Source organism: Sander vitreus, chromosome 3, assembly GCF_031162955.1.
Source record: "Sander vitreus isolate 19-12246 chromosome 3, sanVit1, whole genome shotgun sequence".
Classification (NCBI taxonomy): domain Eukaryota; kingdom Metazoa; phylum Chordata; class Actinopteri; order Perciformes; family Percidae; genus Sander; species Sander vitreus.
This window is the reverse complement of record NC_135857.1, coordinates 28404086-28420055: the sequence shown is the minus strand read 5'-3', so window position 1 is coordinate 28420055 and position 15970 is coordinate 28404086. Positions and strand designations below refer to the sequence as shown.

General features: G+C 41.5%; 1 protein-coding gene across 1 annotated transcript in view; it reads left to right on the top strand.

The window, feature by feature from the left end:
• Window positions 1-15712, top strand: part of lrrc75a (leucine rich repeat containing 75A) — a 42209-nt gene extending 26497 nt beyond the window's left edge. The window contains exons 4-5 of the mRNA XM_078246808.1: window positions 13247-13520; window positions 14613-15712. Of these exons, the coding sequence (XP_078102934.1) occupies window positions 13247-13520; window positions 14613-15218 (880 nt within the window). The 3' untranslated portion in view covers window positions 15219-15712. The remainder of the gene's footprint in view (window positions 1-13246; window positions 13521-14612) is intronic.
• The last annotated feature ends 258 nt before the right edge of the window (window positions 15713-15970 follow it).

Sequence of the window (15970 nt, the reverse complement as noted above, 5' to 3'; positions counted from 1 at the left end):
CAACGGAGCACTGGTTGTAAACAAGCTCCCAGGTTGGCCAAATGTGTCAGTGCAGCTTTAAAGTTACAGTTCAGCATCATTACTGTAATGGGTACAGGTGGCCACTCCATGGTTTGTGAAATACTGATAAAACCATTCTGCTCCTCAATCTGAGATAATTACAGGGTAGTTGAGACGTCTCCTATAGTAATGTTGCCCCCCAGTTTTGTCCACCACGCTCATACTGCGTCTGGAAAAGGTCCAGTAAGGCATCCACTGGCTTTTAGGAGCAGTGAGCCAAAAAGCTTCAGCAGGCAAGATGTTGACTGACAACCAACGAGTAAACAACTGCCTGTCTGTCAACCATTCTGCCCATGACCTAAATCTGTCTGTCTGTCTGTCTCCTCCTCTGGGTCTTGCATCTTTTTCTCTCCAAATGGCTCATTTAATTTTCATGGTGTTGGAAAGGAAATAATGAGGTCTTGCCATGGAAACTCATGACGTTATACACCCGCACACACACACACACACACACACACACACACACACACACACACACACACACACACACACACACACACACAGACACACAGACACATACAAATGATCACCCTACACCTTAAATAATAATAATAAATTTACCTTCTTGTACTGTCTGTCTACTGTCTACTGCAGCTCCGAAAGATTTACCGGCTGCCTCCCACCTGTGTTCTGACCGCCAGCAGGGAGAGAAGTTGAGTGTAGATGTCTGTGCCTCGTCTGCCTCGTCTCACCAGCAGGCAAAACCAAGTGGAGAGGATATTAGCCCTGATATATATTTACATTTGGTTTGTCAGTGAAGGACAGGAATAATTTTAAGGTGAATATAGGGTTCCATTAGTATGGGCCACAGTTTTAATATGAAGCAGCTAATGGCTGATATTCAGAAAACATTTATTATTGTGATATCCTAAAGCCACTTTAGCCAGAGACATGTTAGACAGAGAATCAGGCAAAAAGCAGTTATTGGAAATGTAGCATTGCTAGTTTAGAACCCATTTTCCTGCCTGTAGGAAGTCATTTATTGGCCAGCTTGTACCCTGCTGCTTTTGATGCGAACCTCTCACAAGCATTTCTTTACGCTGATCAGCTCCTGGAGAAGGCTCTGACTGTACAGGAAGTTAATATTATGTATTGATGAAAGCATGGTGAGGCAGTGGAAGCTTTCCAAAGACCTACTGATGCGGAGCAGCTAAAACACCTGGACTGTGGAAAGGAGAAGCTACTGTATAATATATATCTTTGTCCATTTCAGGGAATGAAATGAAATCATTTTTGGTGATTATCGATTAAGCCATTAGTTCAACACATAAAACTTAACGCTTAAAGGGAATAGTCGGACGTTTTGAAGTAGGGTTGTATAAGGAACTTATCCATAGTCATTGTATTACCAACAGTAGATGGCGGTCGGCGCGTCAGAAGTACCGACAGGGATGCTAAGAAATGTACTGCATGCAATTTACTGCTGTAGACAGGGGCAGCCGCACAACTAGTTTTAGCCACCTAAAAAAGTTATTAACAGTTTAGTGTACGCTATTTTTAGAACATTTGTATCGCTTTACCTTGCTGTCAGTTCCTTGTCGTTCCTTTTTGTCTTCATCTTTCCCCTCTATTTTCCCATGCTATTGTTTTCACTGTAAGGCCCTCCTTATGTCTATAATTTCCGAGTTGATTTTTTGTCCTGTATATGTTGTCTTGCTGCTTTCTTCAGTGCACAGCCCTTTTCTCCCTCAGGACTGGTATCCACAGAGCGGGTAGACCTGTATTATCGTGCATAGAAGAGGACTTTTCCCTTTGTCTTGACACAGTTTTCAGTCCCTCTGATTTGGCTTCACTTGAACTCATTGCAAAAATAATGTGTATCAAAGGATGTAATCATAAATGTCTGCTTGGAATTTGAGCAGCCCACATGCTTGTAGTTTTCAAAATGATTTAGAGTGGGAGCGTCAACTTAAGTCTTATTTGTCTAATATTAATGCCAGCTATAACTAACATACTAGAGATAATAAAGGTTCAGTTTCAAAATTAATCTGAGCGCTTCAAAAGCAATTGGATTCATTTTCTTTCTCTCCCTTTTCTCATTTTAATCCAAATCTTTTTTTCTCTTTCCCTTGACTCGTCCTCTGAATCATTCTCTCTGCCTCCCGGATTGTACACTTCTGCCTTCCCTCACTGAGCAGCATAGTCACCCTGAGGCTGTTGCTAGCTTTACAATAACTGTTACAGAACAGTGAAACACCCATTTCTAAAAATATATGAGATTATGAGAGAACCAGCGGTGATGCTGTGTGAGTAGGAGACAATGAAAGATTCCGTAGAAAAGGTGATTCAGGCTTCTGATCAATTTGAATGATATGCTCTCAGAGGGCTTATAGAGAAAAATTTTGGCGAATTTTGAATGTGAGCCCAGATGGTTTAGTGGAACACATGTTTAATCCCACCACTTCCTTCTTGCTTCAACATGTCTCCAAAAAATTATAAAAGCTGTTGACTGTTCACTCTCATCTACAAAACATATGCTTGCTTAGAAAAATTATAGTTCCTCCTCGCATCATGCAGCACACAGTCATATGAAGAAATTTGAATGTAACCTTCGCTGTGTGTGTCCATGATGTAAAGCTCACCGCTGCAACGTGACATGGGGCCACACCAGTCATCTACTTTGAATGCATCGGCATGACTGAATATAAATTCATAAGGCCATTTGAATCAGATAATGCAGGGCTGATGGTTTGCCATCTCCAGCCTCCTCCACAACACAACACCGTCATTTGTTTGTGCCTCAATGTGACTCATGTTTACTCCCAGTGGACCAGTGACCCCCTTTAGCTTTGTGAATAATGGTATTACCCACTGGGCTGCACTGCTGCCTGACGCAGATAAAGACACTTTGTACAAAGTAACTCTTGATTGTTCCCAGCGGATTCTGTAGATGAATAACTGAATAAAGGGCCACATTTTCGGTCACATTTTCTTCTTCACATTATTCAGCTAAATTGACGTTTCTGATGGTCTAGGAAATTCTTTTCTTTAAGATAGAAGTTTGGGTTGACTCATTTTCCCATGGATTATATGCATGTTCACATATATGGATAAGTTGCTCATTTTCCTGCCTCTGGTGGACAGTAGACAGTTAACTATGCTGCTCTTAAAGATGTAGGAAACAATTGTTGGCCACTAGGGGGCAGAGAAATATCAGCAGGGATCAACGTATTTAACTGTTTTATACTAACATGAAATGATACTTGTGCTCCCAGAGATCGATCAAACTGCGACTTTAGGATGCTATTGCCAATTAAACTTCAGAAAGATACAGCAAAAATATGTCATTTATTGTATTCTGTGGCGTTCCTGGAGTTGTTTCACTACCATCCATAATTAGTTTTAATTTTAGTACTGTACCTCCACAGCACACTCAAAAATGGGTTGTTTGCTTTTTGACTCTTTGGAGTATACTTCCTTTTTTCCCCCCATTTTCAGTGTGACCCTAATACATAACTTAAAACCTGCTTAAAATGAGTATGGAATATGGCACCTTTGTGCTAGTGTATCAACAGGAAGGTGCCTACATCCAGCAGACATGGATTAGCTTTAGCATTCATTTGGTTGTGTTTCTGGCCACACAATAAATGTAAGCTCAATATTCACTCTCCTTTTAGCTTTGGTCTCCACCAGCTCCCTGAGAAAAGAAATCTGTCTCTTTAGCTGCTAAATGCTCCACTGTGTTCACCAACTCGTCGCTAACTCTGTCTGACAGCAGTTTGGTGCTGGGAGGTTAGCAGTTTGCTAATAGCGTTCTATGCATTATAATCAACCGTTTCACGTTATTCATTTGGGTCATTGCTAGCATCAAGGGTTTCACAAAAAGTGAAAGGAAAATGCAAAAGAGCTGCTGGTTATTCTGCAGATCAGCCCTCAAAGTAATTAAATATAGTGTATTCAAGTAATTGAATTTGTTAATAGTTTTCTCCTAATTTCCGTCTTCATTCAATGGACCTAAGCTTCATATGGGTCACCTGGATTTAGCAGTGGTGGAAAGTAACTAGGTAGGCTACATTTACTCAAGTACTGTACATTTTTGAGGTACTTGTACTTTACTTGAGTATTTTTATTTTATGCTACTTATTACTACACTACATTTTGGAAGCCAATATTGTACTTTTTACTCCACTACATTTCTTTGATAACTAGTTACTTTTCAGAGGGAACAATAGAAGTGATGTTGCCTCAGCAGGAGCTGATGTACCAGCTGTAGCAGCTGGGCAAGTGGCGTCCAACCAGTGCCATGGAGAACAATGCGTTTGCTGGATTTGTTATTCCACCTGAACACTCGAGCAGCTAATTTCCCAAGCTCCTCCTCTCTGGTAATCAGTGTAATCAGATGCTCGAGTGATTGCTTAGAATGTGACTAACTCTGAATAAACACAGCTCCTGACGGCACATGATTAGATCAAACTTCTGCAGAAACAGAAAGAAACACAGGCAGACAGGGAGAGGAGAAATAAGGACAGCATTTGAAGCCATACACCATATACTTTTAATGCAGTGTATTATCTCAAAACATCCCTGTATAATCTTTCTCCAACCACCTCATTTATATACATTTCATGTCTGAAGAGAATGCGGCTGGAGACACGTAGTCACTCTCACCTGGAATCACATGTGAGGCTGTTTCAGGAAACAAGTGGGTGGTTTCAGATCTTTCTGAGGGAGAGACGTGGATTTGTTGATATATATGGCTGGACAAATCATATAGAAATACAGAGACAGACACAGAGGGATGGAGGAGAAATTGTGATAAGCCTCGTGGTGATGCACTCAAGAAGAGCTGAGACAAAAGTGGAATTTTCAGAGATGCAATATGAAATCCAGGCTGTGACGAGGTCCCTGTGTCTTTATGCAGACTGCATTTCTGGGGATAACTGGAGAAGTAGCTTATGACTCACAAGATATTATTTTGTCAATGTGATAATGAGGCATGCGTAGATCATCAGACTATCAGCATGGGAACACTGGGCATGATGAGAGAATTATCCCTTTTGGTTCCAGAATATATTTCTGAGAATATCTGGTCCATCTCTTCCCTCCATTATAATACTAACAGTATCATACTCAGCTAGGCCATACCAGAGGACCTTCTGTTCATGCCTGAGAAAGAAACAATAGCAGAAAAGTGGTAGCAAGGTAAATAATGATGTCGTCATAGAGAGTACAAGCAGAGTTTTAGAATCTTACCAGTAAGGTTGTTATAAGCATGGATACTTTGATAGTTTTTTAGATTGCATTGAAAGTAGTAATTCATAAAAATAAAAGATTTACAATCACATTTTCAACCCAAGGCTGCAATGGTGAAACATATTTTAGTTAAACTGATGTTGCTCACTCACTGTCAAGCTACAGTTCTGCACTGTCCATCAATTAAAATCTCTCTCTGAGAACTTCTCCAGGACCGACCGTTCCTGCCAGTCCTCCCCCTGTGTCTCCATCCAAACCGCCTGGAGCTCCACATTTCTAATTACAATAGGCTACAGGTAGACGTGTGGCTGTGATGAGCAACAAGGTGTGAAAGAAACTGTTAGGGTTACATTTTATAGTGGTGTTTCCAGAAAGTGTGTAATTTTAAAAATGCTAATTTGTTTGTGGATCATTACCAGGAACACATTTAAGTCATAATATGAAGATTAAAGTGTTTCTTTCCCAGATTGACAGATTATCTAGTCTGCACTAGAATGGGAAGCCTGACAGGCATATCAACAGTAACTAACTGTTGAACCTCTGATCATTTGCAAAGTAACAATATAATATGTGAAGAAGTCACAGTTGATGACATACCCAGCCCTCCGTCCCACCACCCTGCTGGTTGTTGTCCAAACAGGGTTTGGTGACCTCAGTTTGGAGCGGGGGTGTGTCTCTCTCTCTGTAGCGTGGGATTCTGGTCTGAAGCCAAAAACATCATGAGCTCTCCAAGTGTCTCATCTGCTATTTATTTGCACACTACTACTCTTGCCTAGTCTTGTTTATTGCTTTAAACTGAGGACGGCAGAGTGTTGTTGGACAGAAGTAGTAGATTGTCTGGGTAAAGCGAGAGAGGGAAGGGGTGGAGCATGGGAAAAAAAACATGTTTGTGGCACATCAGATGAAGGTCGAGATGTGAGTGATTTTACCTTTCTGAAATAATCAACACGAAGAGACAGAAAGGAGGAGCAGCCGAGCATGGGAGGAGAATATGAGCTGTCACAATTAGATCAGTGTTCTAAAACCACGCGTCACGAAGAGCCGAGGGCATTGCTGCACCAGCTTTGTTAACTAATTAGCGCACTTTGACTCATGGGATTCTGCGTAGAGTTGGGTTGGTACACACAAACCTCCAGGGCCTCTGTGGGAAGTGGTTGTAGACTACTTACCCAGACAGTTAGAGGTAGCCTCATCAGCCTCAAGGTGTTTGTTTTCCTCCTCAATTCATTTGGATTAGCTAGTGACTTGTTGCAAAGTAGTGGAAAAATACAAAGCACATGTGGGAAACAGGTGGTCAAAACCAACAATGTGTGACTATTTTCAGATGCAGATTAATACACATTTAGTGCACCACTGAGTTCGTACAGCACCAGGATGGGGTAGGTTGTGAAATACACAACAGTGAAGCTCTATCTGAATCTGAACCTATGGCACAGAGGAATAAGTGATATCACACTTTAAATCAAACCTTTTCTTAGGATCAATTCATTGTCATTCTTGGTCTTTTATGGGCGTTGTTGCAGTAAAAAATATATATCACCAGTCTTATTTTTTTTATCGGAATTTGTATCTCTTTTGGGTTTGTTCTGCTTCCCTTAAATGACCAAAACATCAATGAATGTACTGCACATGGTTGTTTGTTGTGTGTTTTAGGGCCATGTACTGTAAAAGTGTGAGCACATCCTGATGTTACAGAGAACAGCTGTGCTTAAATATCCAGCTTTACCACAGGGATGTGTTAGGGTAGTGATGGTGACAATGATGCAGGGGTTGGGGAATGGAGTGGAACAAGACAACCTAATTACTTTCAGCTCCGTGGAAAGCTAGTTACTGTTTTTTATTGGCCAGTTTGGTTTAATATGCAACAAAAATAGTACACAGACATCAACTGGAGCACAAATGGTATGTTTTTAACAGAAATATGTGCCCTGATCATGAAGTGCTGTAGGAACCAGAGTTTTTTTGTTTTTTTTTATCACATTTGAACTGGGGATGTAAGTGATTGCAAAGAAACTGCAGTGACATGTTAATTTCTGTTGAGATCACTGACTGTGTAGTTCAAATCCCATCGAAGCGAGGAATGTCCATAATAGGAAAGTAATGTGAAAGGGGCATCAACCAGATGAGAGCTATCCAGACTACTAACATGCTTTTAACAAGATGTAGACATGGACATGGACTACAGTTAGTTGTAGTATGGAGTAAGTAGTGTATCCCATTGTAAACCCAAGCTGTGTTTTGCAGATAACCCCTGAGCTTCCAAATAAAATAAAAGTCAAATCACTAAAAGGTGTGTTAACAACTAACACCAAACCTTGTTGCCACTCATCAGTATGTTAGTGTTGATGTTGCAGGTCTCATATAAAGTATGAGGTAGTGTGGTTGTCCAACAGTCTGTAAAGATGTGTTCTGACTAAATGCGAAGCAAATTATTGCCAAGTACAGCGCTGGAGTGTTTTTTGGAGTATTTCGCAACTTCGCTCACTGTTCTCCAAGCCCTCTCCTATTTTGTCTGTGCAGTACTGACATTGAGTCGTAGAGCTATGGATACCCACAGACGGCGGCAATAAGTTTGTCCTCCATTTCTCATACTAAGTGACGTCTCAATGCTGATAGGCTTTCACATGGACACGTATTCACGCTGCTCGGCGCAAATTCATGTATTCGCGACTGTATGTCATTGCACCGCAAGGAATTTGCGCTTTGCTTTTGGTCAGACTCTGAACACCTTAATGGGACAGTTAGAACATTCATGAATTAATTATTAACTTCATTAAAGTTCTAACAAATATATATAGGCCTAGTTGTTGCAGGAAGTGATGGGATTCATTCAAGTCATTTCTCAAGGAAAAAGAAAAACATTCTTAAGTTCCAGCTTCTTAAAAGTGGGGATATGCTGCTTGTACATTTCATATCTTTGGGTTTTGGAGGATAAGGGGGCATTTTTTGCTGGATGAATCGATAAGTGTTATATTTTAGCCTAATTAAGACTTTGATTTGTCTTGTAGTATGCACGTTGTCTCGAGATGACCTCTCAGACCTCTTATATTGCTTGGAACGTCTCTAGTCCAGGTAACAAGAAGCAGACTCAATAGGATTAAAACAGGGTTTATTTGGACAGGTTCAGGTTTGGCAACACGTAGGCAGACAGGAGAGGCAAACAAGAGTGAGGGGCAAAGCCAGCCCATAAGCAGGCCCTTTATGCAGGCAGACAGAGAGACAGATGGCTGGAAGGCCATGACGCACAATAGGCGATCTGGCAGAGAACTCTCTTGGCTAGATGGCAGGTGGAACTCTGGAGGATAATCCACGTAGCTGCAGGTGTGTAGGCAGGTTGAAAGTCAGTTAATTGGAAAAAGGCAGGAACACAATGATGACACTGAACATATTTGGGATTTGGACTGTTGGTTGGACAGAACAAGACATTCAAAGTCATCACAAAGGACTCTGGGAAGTCTGGCTGGCGACCTTTGCTGTGTTTCTCTCTCCCTCATTTTCTATCATCTCTACTATTTGTAATGAAGGCACAAACATGCCCAAAACAATAGGCCTACTTTCACAACAATTTCGGCATGCTAACATGCTTATAAGGGCAATGCTAACATGCTGATGTTCAGCTAGTATAGTGTTGACCACTAACCATCTTAGTTCAGCATGTAAACATGCTAATATTAGCTAATTAGCACTGAACACAAAGTGCAGCCGACCAACCAACATTGCCATCCAAAAATCAACACAATTTCTACCTATTTTAGCTACCCAATTCCAAATGATGTTGGTAGATTGACAGCAAGTTGCATGTTTTGACCCCAACAATCAAAACAAAAATATAACATAGTGACAGATCACTCTGTGTAACCCTTTTGCAAGGCTAAATTTGACCCAAGTCCACTGCTTTGCTTTGGGCTGCTCTGGCCTAGATTCCTCTAAAGTCTCTCTGGTATGTGAATAGATAAATATATTCAGCTGTTAACTGATGATAATAGTTGTCCCACAGTCTGTACCACAGTCACCTATTTGGCTAGCTTTGTGCTGATCAGAGCCGTAGGTCTCTGCTGCAGCCCATGTTCTGTCAACGTACAGTAGAAGCAGATTTACTGCCAGACGGTTAATCCTAAATGAAGTAGCCTGGTGTGTGTGTGTGTCTGTGTGTCGTCCATATTGAAATGCATTTATTCAGGTGGTGAGTCAGGTTTGTAAGGTCCTCAGTATCCAGTCTTAAAGGTCCTATGACATGCTGCTTTTGGATGATTTTATATAGGCCTTAGTGGTCCCCTAATACTGTATCTGAAGTCTCTTTTATATAGGCCTTAGTGGTCCCCTAATACTGTATCTGAAGTCTCTTTTATATAGGCCTTAGTGGTCCCCTAATACTGTATCTGAAGTCTCTTTTATACAGGCCTTAGTGGTCCCCCTAATACTGTATCTGAAGTCTCTTTTATATAGGCCTTAGTGGTCCCCTAATACTGTATCTGAAGTCTCTTTTATATAGGCCTTAGTGGTCCCCTAATACTGTATCTGAAGTCTCTTTTATACAGGCCTTAGTGGTCCCCTAATACTGTATCTGAAGTCTCTTTTATATAGGCCTTAGTGGTCCCCTAATACTGTATCTGAAGTCTCTTTTATATAGGCCTTAGTGGTCCCCTAATACTGTATCTGAAGTCTCTTTTATATAGACCTTAGTGGTCCCCTAATACTGTATCTGAAGTCTCTTTTATATAGACCTTAGTGGTCCCCTAATACTGTATATCTGAAGTCTCTTTTATATAGGCCTTAGTGGTCCCCTAATACTGTATCTGAAGTCTCTTTTATATAGGCCTTAGTGGTCCCCTAATACTGTATCTGAAGTCTCTTTTATATAGGCCTTAGTGGTCCCCTAATACTGTATCTGAAGTCTCTTTTATATAGGCCTTAGTGGTCCCCTAATACTGTATCTGAAGTCTCTTTTATATAGGCCTTAGTGGTCCCTAATACTGTATCTGAAGTCTCTTTCACAAAATTCAGCCTTGGTGCAGAATTATAGCCACTAGAGCCAGTCCCACAATGAGCTTTACTTAGGATGTGCCATTTCTGTGTCTGTAGCTTTAAATGCTATTGAGGAGGAGAGAGGGGGGGCAAGGTGCAGGGTGGGGGTATGGCCTTGACCAACTGCCACTTTGCTTGTTTGCAAGCCATGATGTCTCTCTCTTTCTCATGGGCGGGCCAAATGCTCTGGGCGGGGGAAAGCAGAGAAAGGGGAGGTAACCTTTCCCCTTATGACATCATATAGGGAAGATTCCAGATTGGCCCATCTGAGGTTTCATTTTCTCAAAGGTGGAGCAAGATACCCAGGGCTTGGTTTACACCTATCGCCATTTCCACTGGGGGACCATAGGCAAGCTGGGGGAACTCATATTAATGTTAAAAAACCTCATAATTGAAATTTTCATGCCATGGGACCTTTAAACAGATGCTGAGGGGACTAAGTGATGTGTGTGTGTCCCTAAACCTCACTGTGTTATTTGTAGGGGATAATCGACTTTGGCCCTCATGTCCAGTGTGTATTTCAAGTATTGTTTTTATTTGTAAGCTGGAAAAATTTTACTTCTGATCTCAGTTTTTCTTTTTGTTATGGACCAGACCCTAGATTTGTCCTTTGTGCTCCGCTCAATCAATTCTCTTCCAAATCCAGGCGCCCTACTGGGTTTATTTTTAGCTTGGACTGTGTGGTTGGAGAGTATAGCTTTAAGTGTTTCGCTGCCCAACAGACATTTTTCATTCCCCAAACTTCCGTTTCTTAAACCCTAAATCCCCTTAGTGGCCCCCTTCTTTGTCTGTGTCCCCAGAGCTGCAGTGTTTGTGGTTCTCAAATGTGTGTTTATGTAGTTTCCATTAGCTGCCAGGTCGGTGCATACTTTCTGCAGTGTGCAGTGTGGGATTTTCTTCATTTTTTCTCCCTCTTTGTGTATAGTCTCCGACACCACAGTGGGGTACACCACAGGGCTTTGATAGGCAGCTGGCATTGCTTTTGAATTTTTGGTTTGAAGTTGCTGATATACCTGATGGTTCCACCTAAAGGAATAGTTTGACATTTTGGGAAATACGCTTTCTTGCCGAAAGTTAGATGAGAAGATCAATATCACACAAAAATGTAAATTAGTGAGCTTCATAAGATTTAGTTTTACCTCTGGACAGAGTCAGGCTAGCTGTTTCGCCCTGTTTCCAGTCTTTGTGCTAAACCTAGGTAACCAACTGCTGGCTCCAGCTTCATTTTGAACAGACAGATATAAGAGTGATATTGATCTTCTTATCTAATACATGGCAAGAAAGCCTATTTTCCAAAATGTAAAACTATTCCCCTAATGGTGGTTCTGTTTGTACATCAAGCACCAAAATTTACTCACGGAAAGCATATCACTGGTTGGACCTGTGTTGGGTCAGGGTGTAACATTGATTTGATTTATTGGGATCTCTATTAGCCGCAGCCATAGCCACAGCTATTCTTTCTGGAGTCCACCCAAAACGTGTGCAGCTATACATTGCCGTGCATAATTACATTAAAAACAACCACCAAACAAAACAACATTCAATACATCACAGAAAGAAAAACAACCAAAATAATAAGACATAACACAACACAGGACCTAGTTTAAATTATTCACAGAATGTAGAGATGAGATTATGACAAAGTCAGACCAAACAAAAGCACACATAAAACCCTTAATGAGACTGGCAGCATTAATTGAATATTAGCAAATGCAGAGAACTGCTCAGCTAGGAGATGTTCTTTAAGTAATATTTTGAATTGAAATTTTTTATTTTCTTGAATGACATAATTAGGCATGGTGTTCCAGTTACTCGTGGCTCTATATACTAGTGTTTTTCCCTTTATTTGTTCTTACCTTAGGTAATGTGAATCTGCCTTGCGTGGCATGCCTAGTGCTGTAGTCATGTTCATCAGAACTAAGACAGAAATGCTGATACAACACCCTCGTCAGTTTAGTCATTAAAATATTTCTAGTAAAGTTGAGCAATGAGGCAGTTAATCTATTCCTTACACTTAACCAGGATAGGCAGCCATGCATTACATCAACGCTAGATCTATATGGGCACCGTAGTAAACGGTGTGCAGCCTTATTCTGAGCAATTTTCAATTTTTTTATATTTGATATGGCAGCACCTGACCAAACCTCTGAACAGTAGTCCAAATGGGATAGGACAATTGTTTTAATGACGTTTCCCATTACATTTTTAGGGAGAAAATTTGAACATCTCCTTATAACTGAGAGACCTCTGCCCATTTTATTCACCACCCCATCAATATGTTGAGACCAGGATTATTTACTGTCTACTTTAACACCAAGTAGCTTGGTCCTTTGTACCTGTTCAACTGCCATACCTTCAACATATACATTCAATTTCGGTTCATTAAACAACAGATTTTTTTTGTTCCACATACAATGCTTGTAGTTTTAGATACATTAAGAACCAGTTGGTTATTTGTTACCCATTCCAAGGTTAATTCATTGGTAAATATGGAATATAGAAATGGCCCCAAACAGCTTCCTTGTGGAATTCCTCAGCTTACTGATTTTACTTCAGAAAAACTCCCATTAAAGTGCACAGTCTGTTTCCTATTTGCAAAACAAATTGTAATCAATGATATCAAAAGCTGCTGTGAAATCCAACAGCACAGCTATAGGTCACCCTTCCCACCATTTCACCATTTTTTTTAAGGAACTTAGAAAGAATATCTTGGCAAAACCTTTTTTTGTTTCACCTGTTCCTAAGTCATAAACACAGGAGAGAAAACAATATAGATCAGACTAATAACATTCTCACTTGCCTTTCAGGGCTTCTGTAGAATTATCTGATTGACAGAAAAGAAGATTGACAGAAAAGAAATCAACGTAATCAGATGCATAATTGGTACAATATAAGCTAAACCAACAATCTTACTGCTGGCCCTTAACAGCATATTGGCTCTAATGTTTGCTCATGTGTCCAACTCCAGTTTGAAGGCGGTGCTGTCGGCCCCTCTGTCCAGCGGGGCGTTGGATCTGTCCGGTATCCCTCTGGTGGCCCGGGATATGGAGCGTCTGTGTGCATACCTACAGCGCAACGCGTCCCTCGTGGTCAGCCTGGAGATGGGCTTCACCGACCTGATGGATGAGGCGTTCCTCCTGCTCCTGCCCACGCTGGCCGTCCTGCCACACCTGGAGACCCTGGCACTGAACGGAAACAGGCTGACCAGAGCTGTTCTGAAGGAGCTGACTGACGCCCTGAAGGTCCGCAAGTCACTTATCTTTTTAATGTTTTCATATATTTGTCAAATATAATTCCAATATAGTGAAATAATATTAGTGTAGTTCCTGTAAACGAGATCCCTCGCTTTCTGTTACAGAGAATGTTGTCACCTAAATTTAGGAACTAAAACTAGAAACTAAAAAGTACCTTTGTGCATTTGTGTTTCCACCGCATCTAAAGAACCGTGAAAATTTGGCACAAAAAATGACAGCCAGGTATGAGATGCAGTGTTCACACCCGGTTCACACTGGGGGAAACAGCAACACAGATGCATGATGTTGTTCTTTATATTTACTGTTGAGTGACTCTGATGTCTGATTGGATGTACCAAATGGATGTAAAGGAGACATACAATACAGAGGTGCTGCACAGTCTTTCTTTGACCAATCACAGACGTTCAGTATTGCAAACATCGCCCCAGTAGTCCCTGAACCATCAGAGAGTACTAGCTCCAGATAAGGGCTTTTTTGGCATGTAGAACTAGGTGAAGTGAGGTCCTGCTACTTTAGATCCTGCTGGAGGAACTACATCTAGTTTCTGATCAAAACGCAGGTAAAGTTTCTAAGTTTCTCATAATAATAATAATAATAATAATAAGATATATATATATATAATGTCCTTGTTAAAAGCATTTCTTTCTTTGGCGCCAACTGCTGGAACTAACAAGGATGGTGGTTTAGCAGACTATGATGCTAGCCACATTTATAAAATAAAATAATTAAAAAATATATATATATGAAATATATTTATATAATAAATATAGATTTTCTAGTTTTAGAAAGCTTTTCTAGCTTTAATACAGTCTGAGTCTTGAAAACAGCACCTAACAGCCATTAGAACATGTGGCTCAAACATTTAACTGTGTTTGCTACTGGCTGGCAGCAACACAGAATTTAAGCTCCATTTGTCGTAAATAAAGACACCTCTTTCTGTATTTCAGGTGTGTGTAAGAGCTGGTAGATGTGGACAATTGTCGTGACAGCGATTTCATTAGCTTGCAGTAATTTACTTGTAATAAAATGAGATGATGATGATGATATTTTTATTCAGTATGTTGATATTCTCGACTCTAGGATCCCGGCAGTTTCCCTAGCGTGACATGGATAGACCTGGGCAACAATGTGGACATCTTCTCCCTGCCGCAGCCCTTCCTGCTCAGCCTGAGGAAGCGCTGTCCCAAGCAGGGAAACCTGCCCACCATCCTGGAGTTCGGGGAGAGTCAGGCCAGCGACCCCCCCGAGAGGCTGAGGGGGCTCGGGGAAGAGGAGGAGACAGACGACAACCGAACTGAGAGCATGGGTGAGCTCCGGTCGGAGGTGGAGGAGGAGCTGGATGGAGAGATGGAGATAGAGGAGATGATGGAGGAGCTGCTGGACTTTGACAGGGAGGTGCAGGGGAAGGAGGACGAGGATGAGAGCATGTGGACAGTGGAGGAGCAGAGGAAAGGGGAGAGAAGGAGGGGGTGGAGAGGGGAGGAGGCAGAGAAGGAGTTGCAGAGGAAAGAGCAGCGGCCGGGGAGGAGGGCAGCGATTGCAGACGATGATGACGACACACAGAGCCGCTCCTCCCACCGGTCCCGCTCCAGCCAGTCACAACACTCCTCTGCAGCAGTTGAACCAATGAGAATGGAGGAAGTCGACTTAGATGATGTGACAGACCAATCAGACCACTTGACCTGATTGCTGCTTCCTCCTCTGCTCTGCTTATGTTTCCCCTCCTGTGTCGAGTCCTGTGTGGAAGGAGACAAGAGAAGACTTTGTCTCCTGCAGAGGATAACCAAGTGTGCTCGAGGTCAGACAGGCTGCAGTGTGGGAAGGATGTAATCCATATGAACATGCCACTGGATACTCCATCCACTGATCTGATTTGTGACCAGCCACCAGAGCGTTCAGATACTGGCAGAGTGACAGCTGAACCCAGGTGACTCTCGGTGACTGTAACATGAGAAGACAATCCCCAACAGGACGTCCGTTTTATCGTAACTTTCTGTTTTTAAAGTACGAATAGATTAGGGATGCTATTGCATAGAATAGACTGAATAATTATATTACATGAGACTTTTATATATAGAATGTTATTTTATTTTTATTCGGGTCCTTTCCTCCTGGTAACCCTGGTGATACCTACATGTGCCTGTGACACGTCCCGTAACTGGTTAAGAGTGTTGTTGAAAGATTAAAAAAAAAAAAAAAAGAAGAGAAAAGAAAATATAAAAACAGAGATCGCACAAACTAGTCAGGGCCCTTAAACCTTTTGAAAAATGTGTTTGCCAAAAACTAGACATGGTAATGTATAAAATGTTTCCCTCCCACATACGTCCACGGCTAGCCAGATGGTTTGGAAGACAGACAGAAATCAAAAGCCGACTGCTTCGTGGAAATCAGTTGCTCCTTAAAACATCAACAGATGCACCGTGTGCGTTACTGGAAGA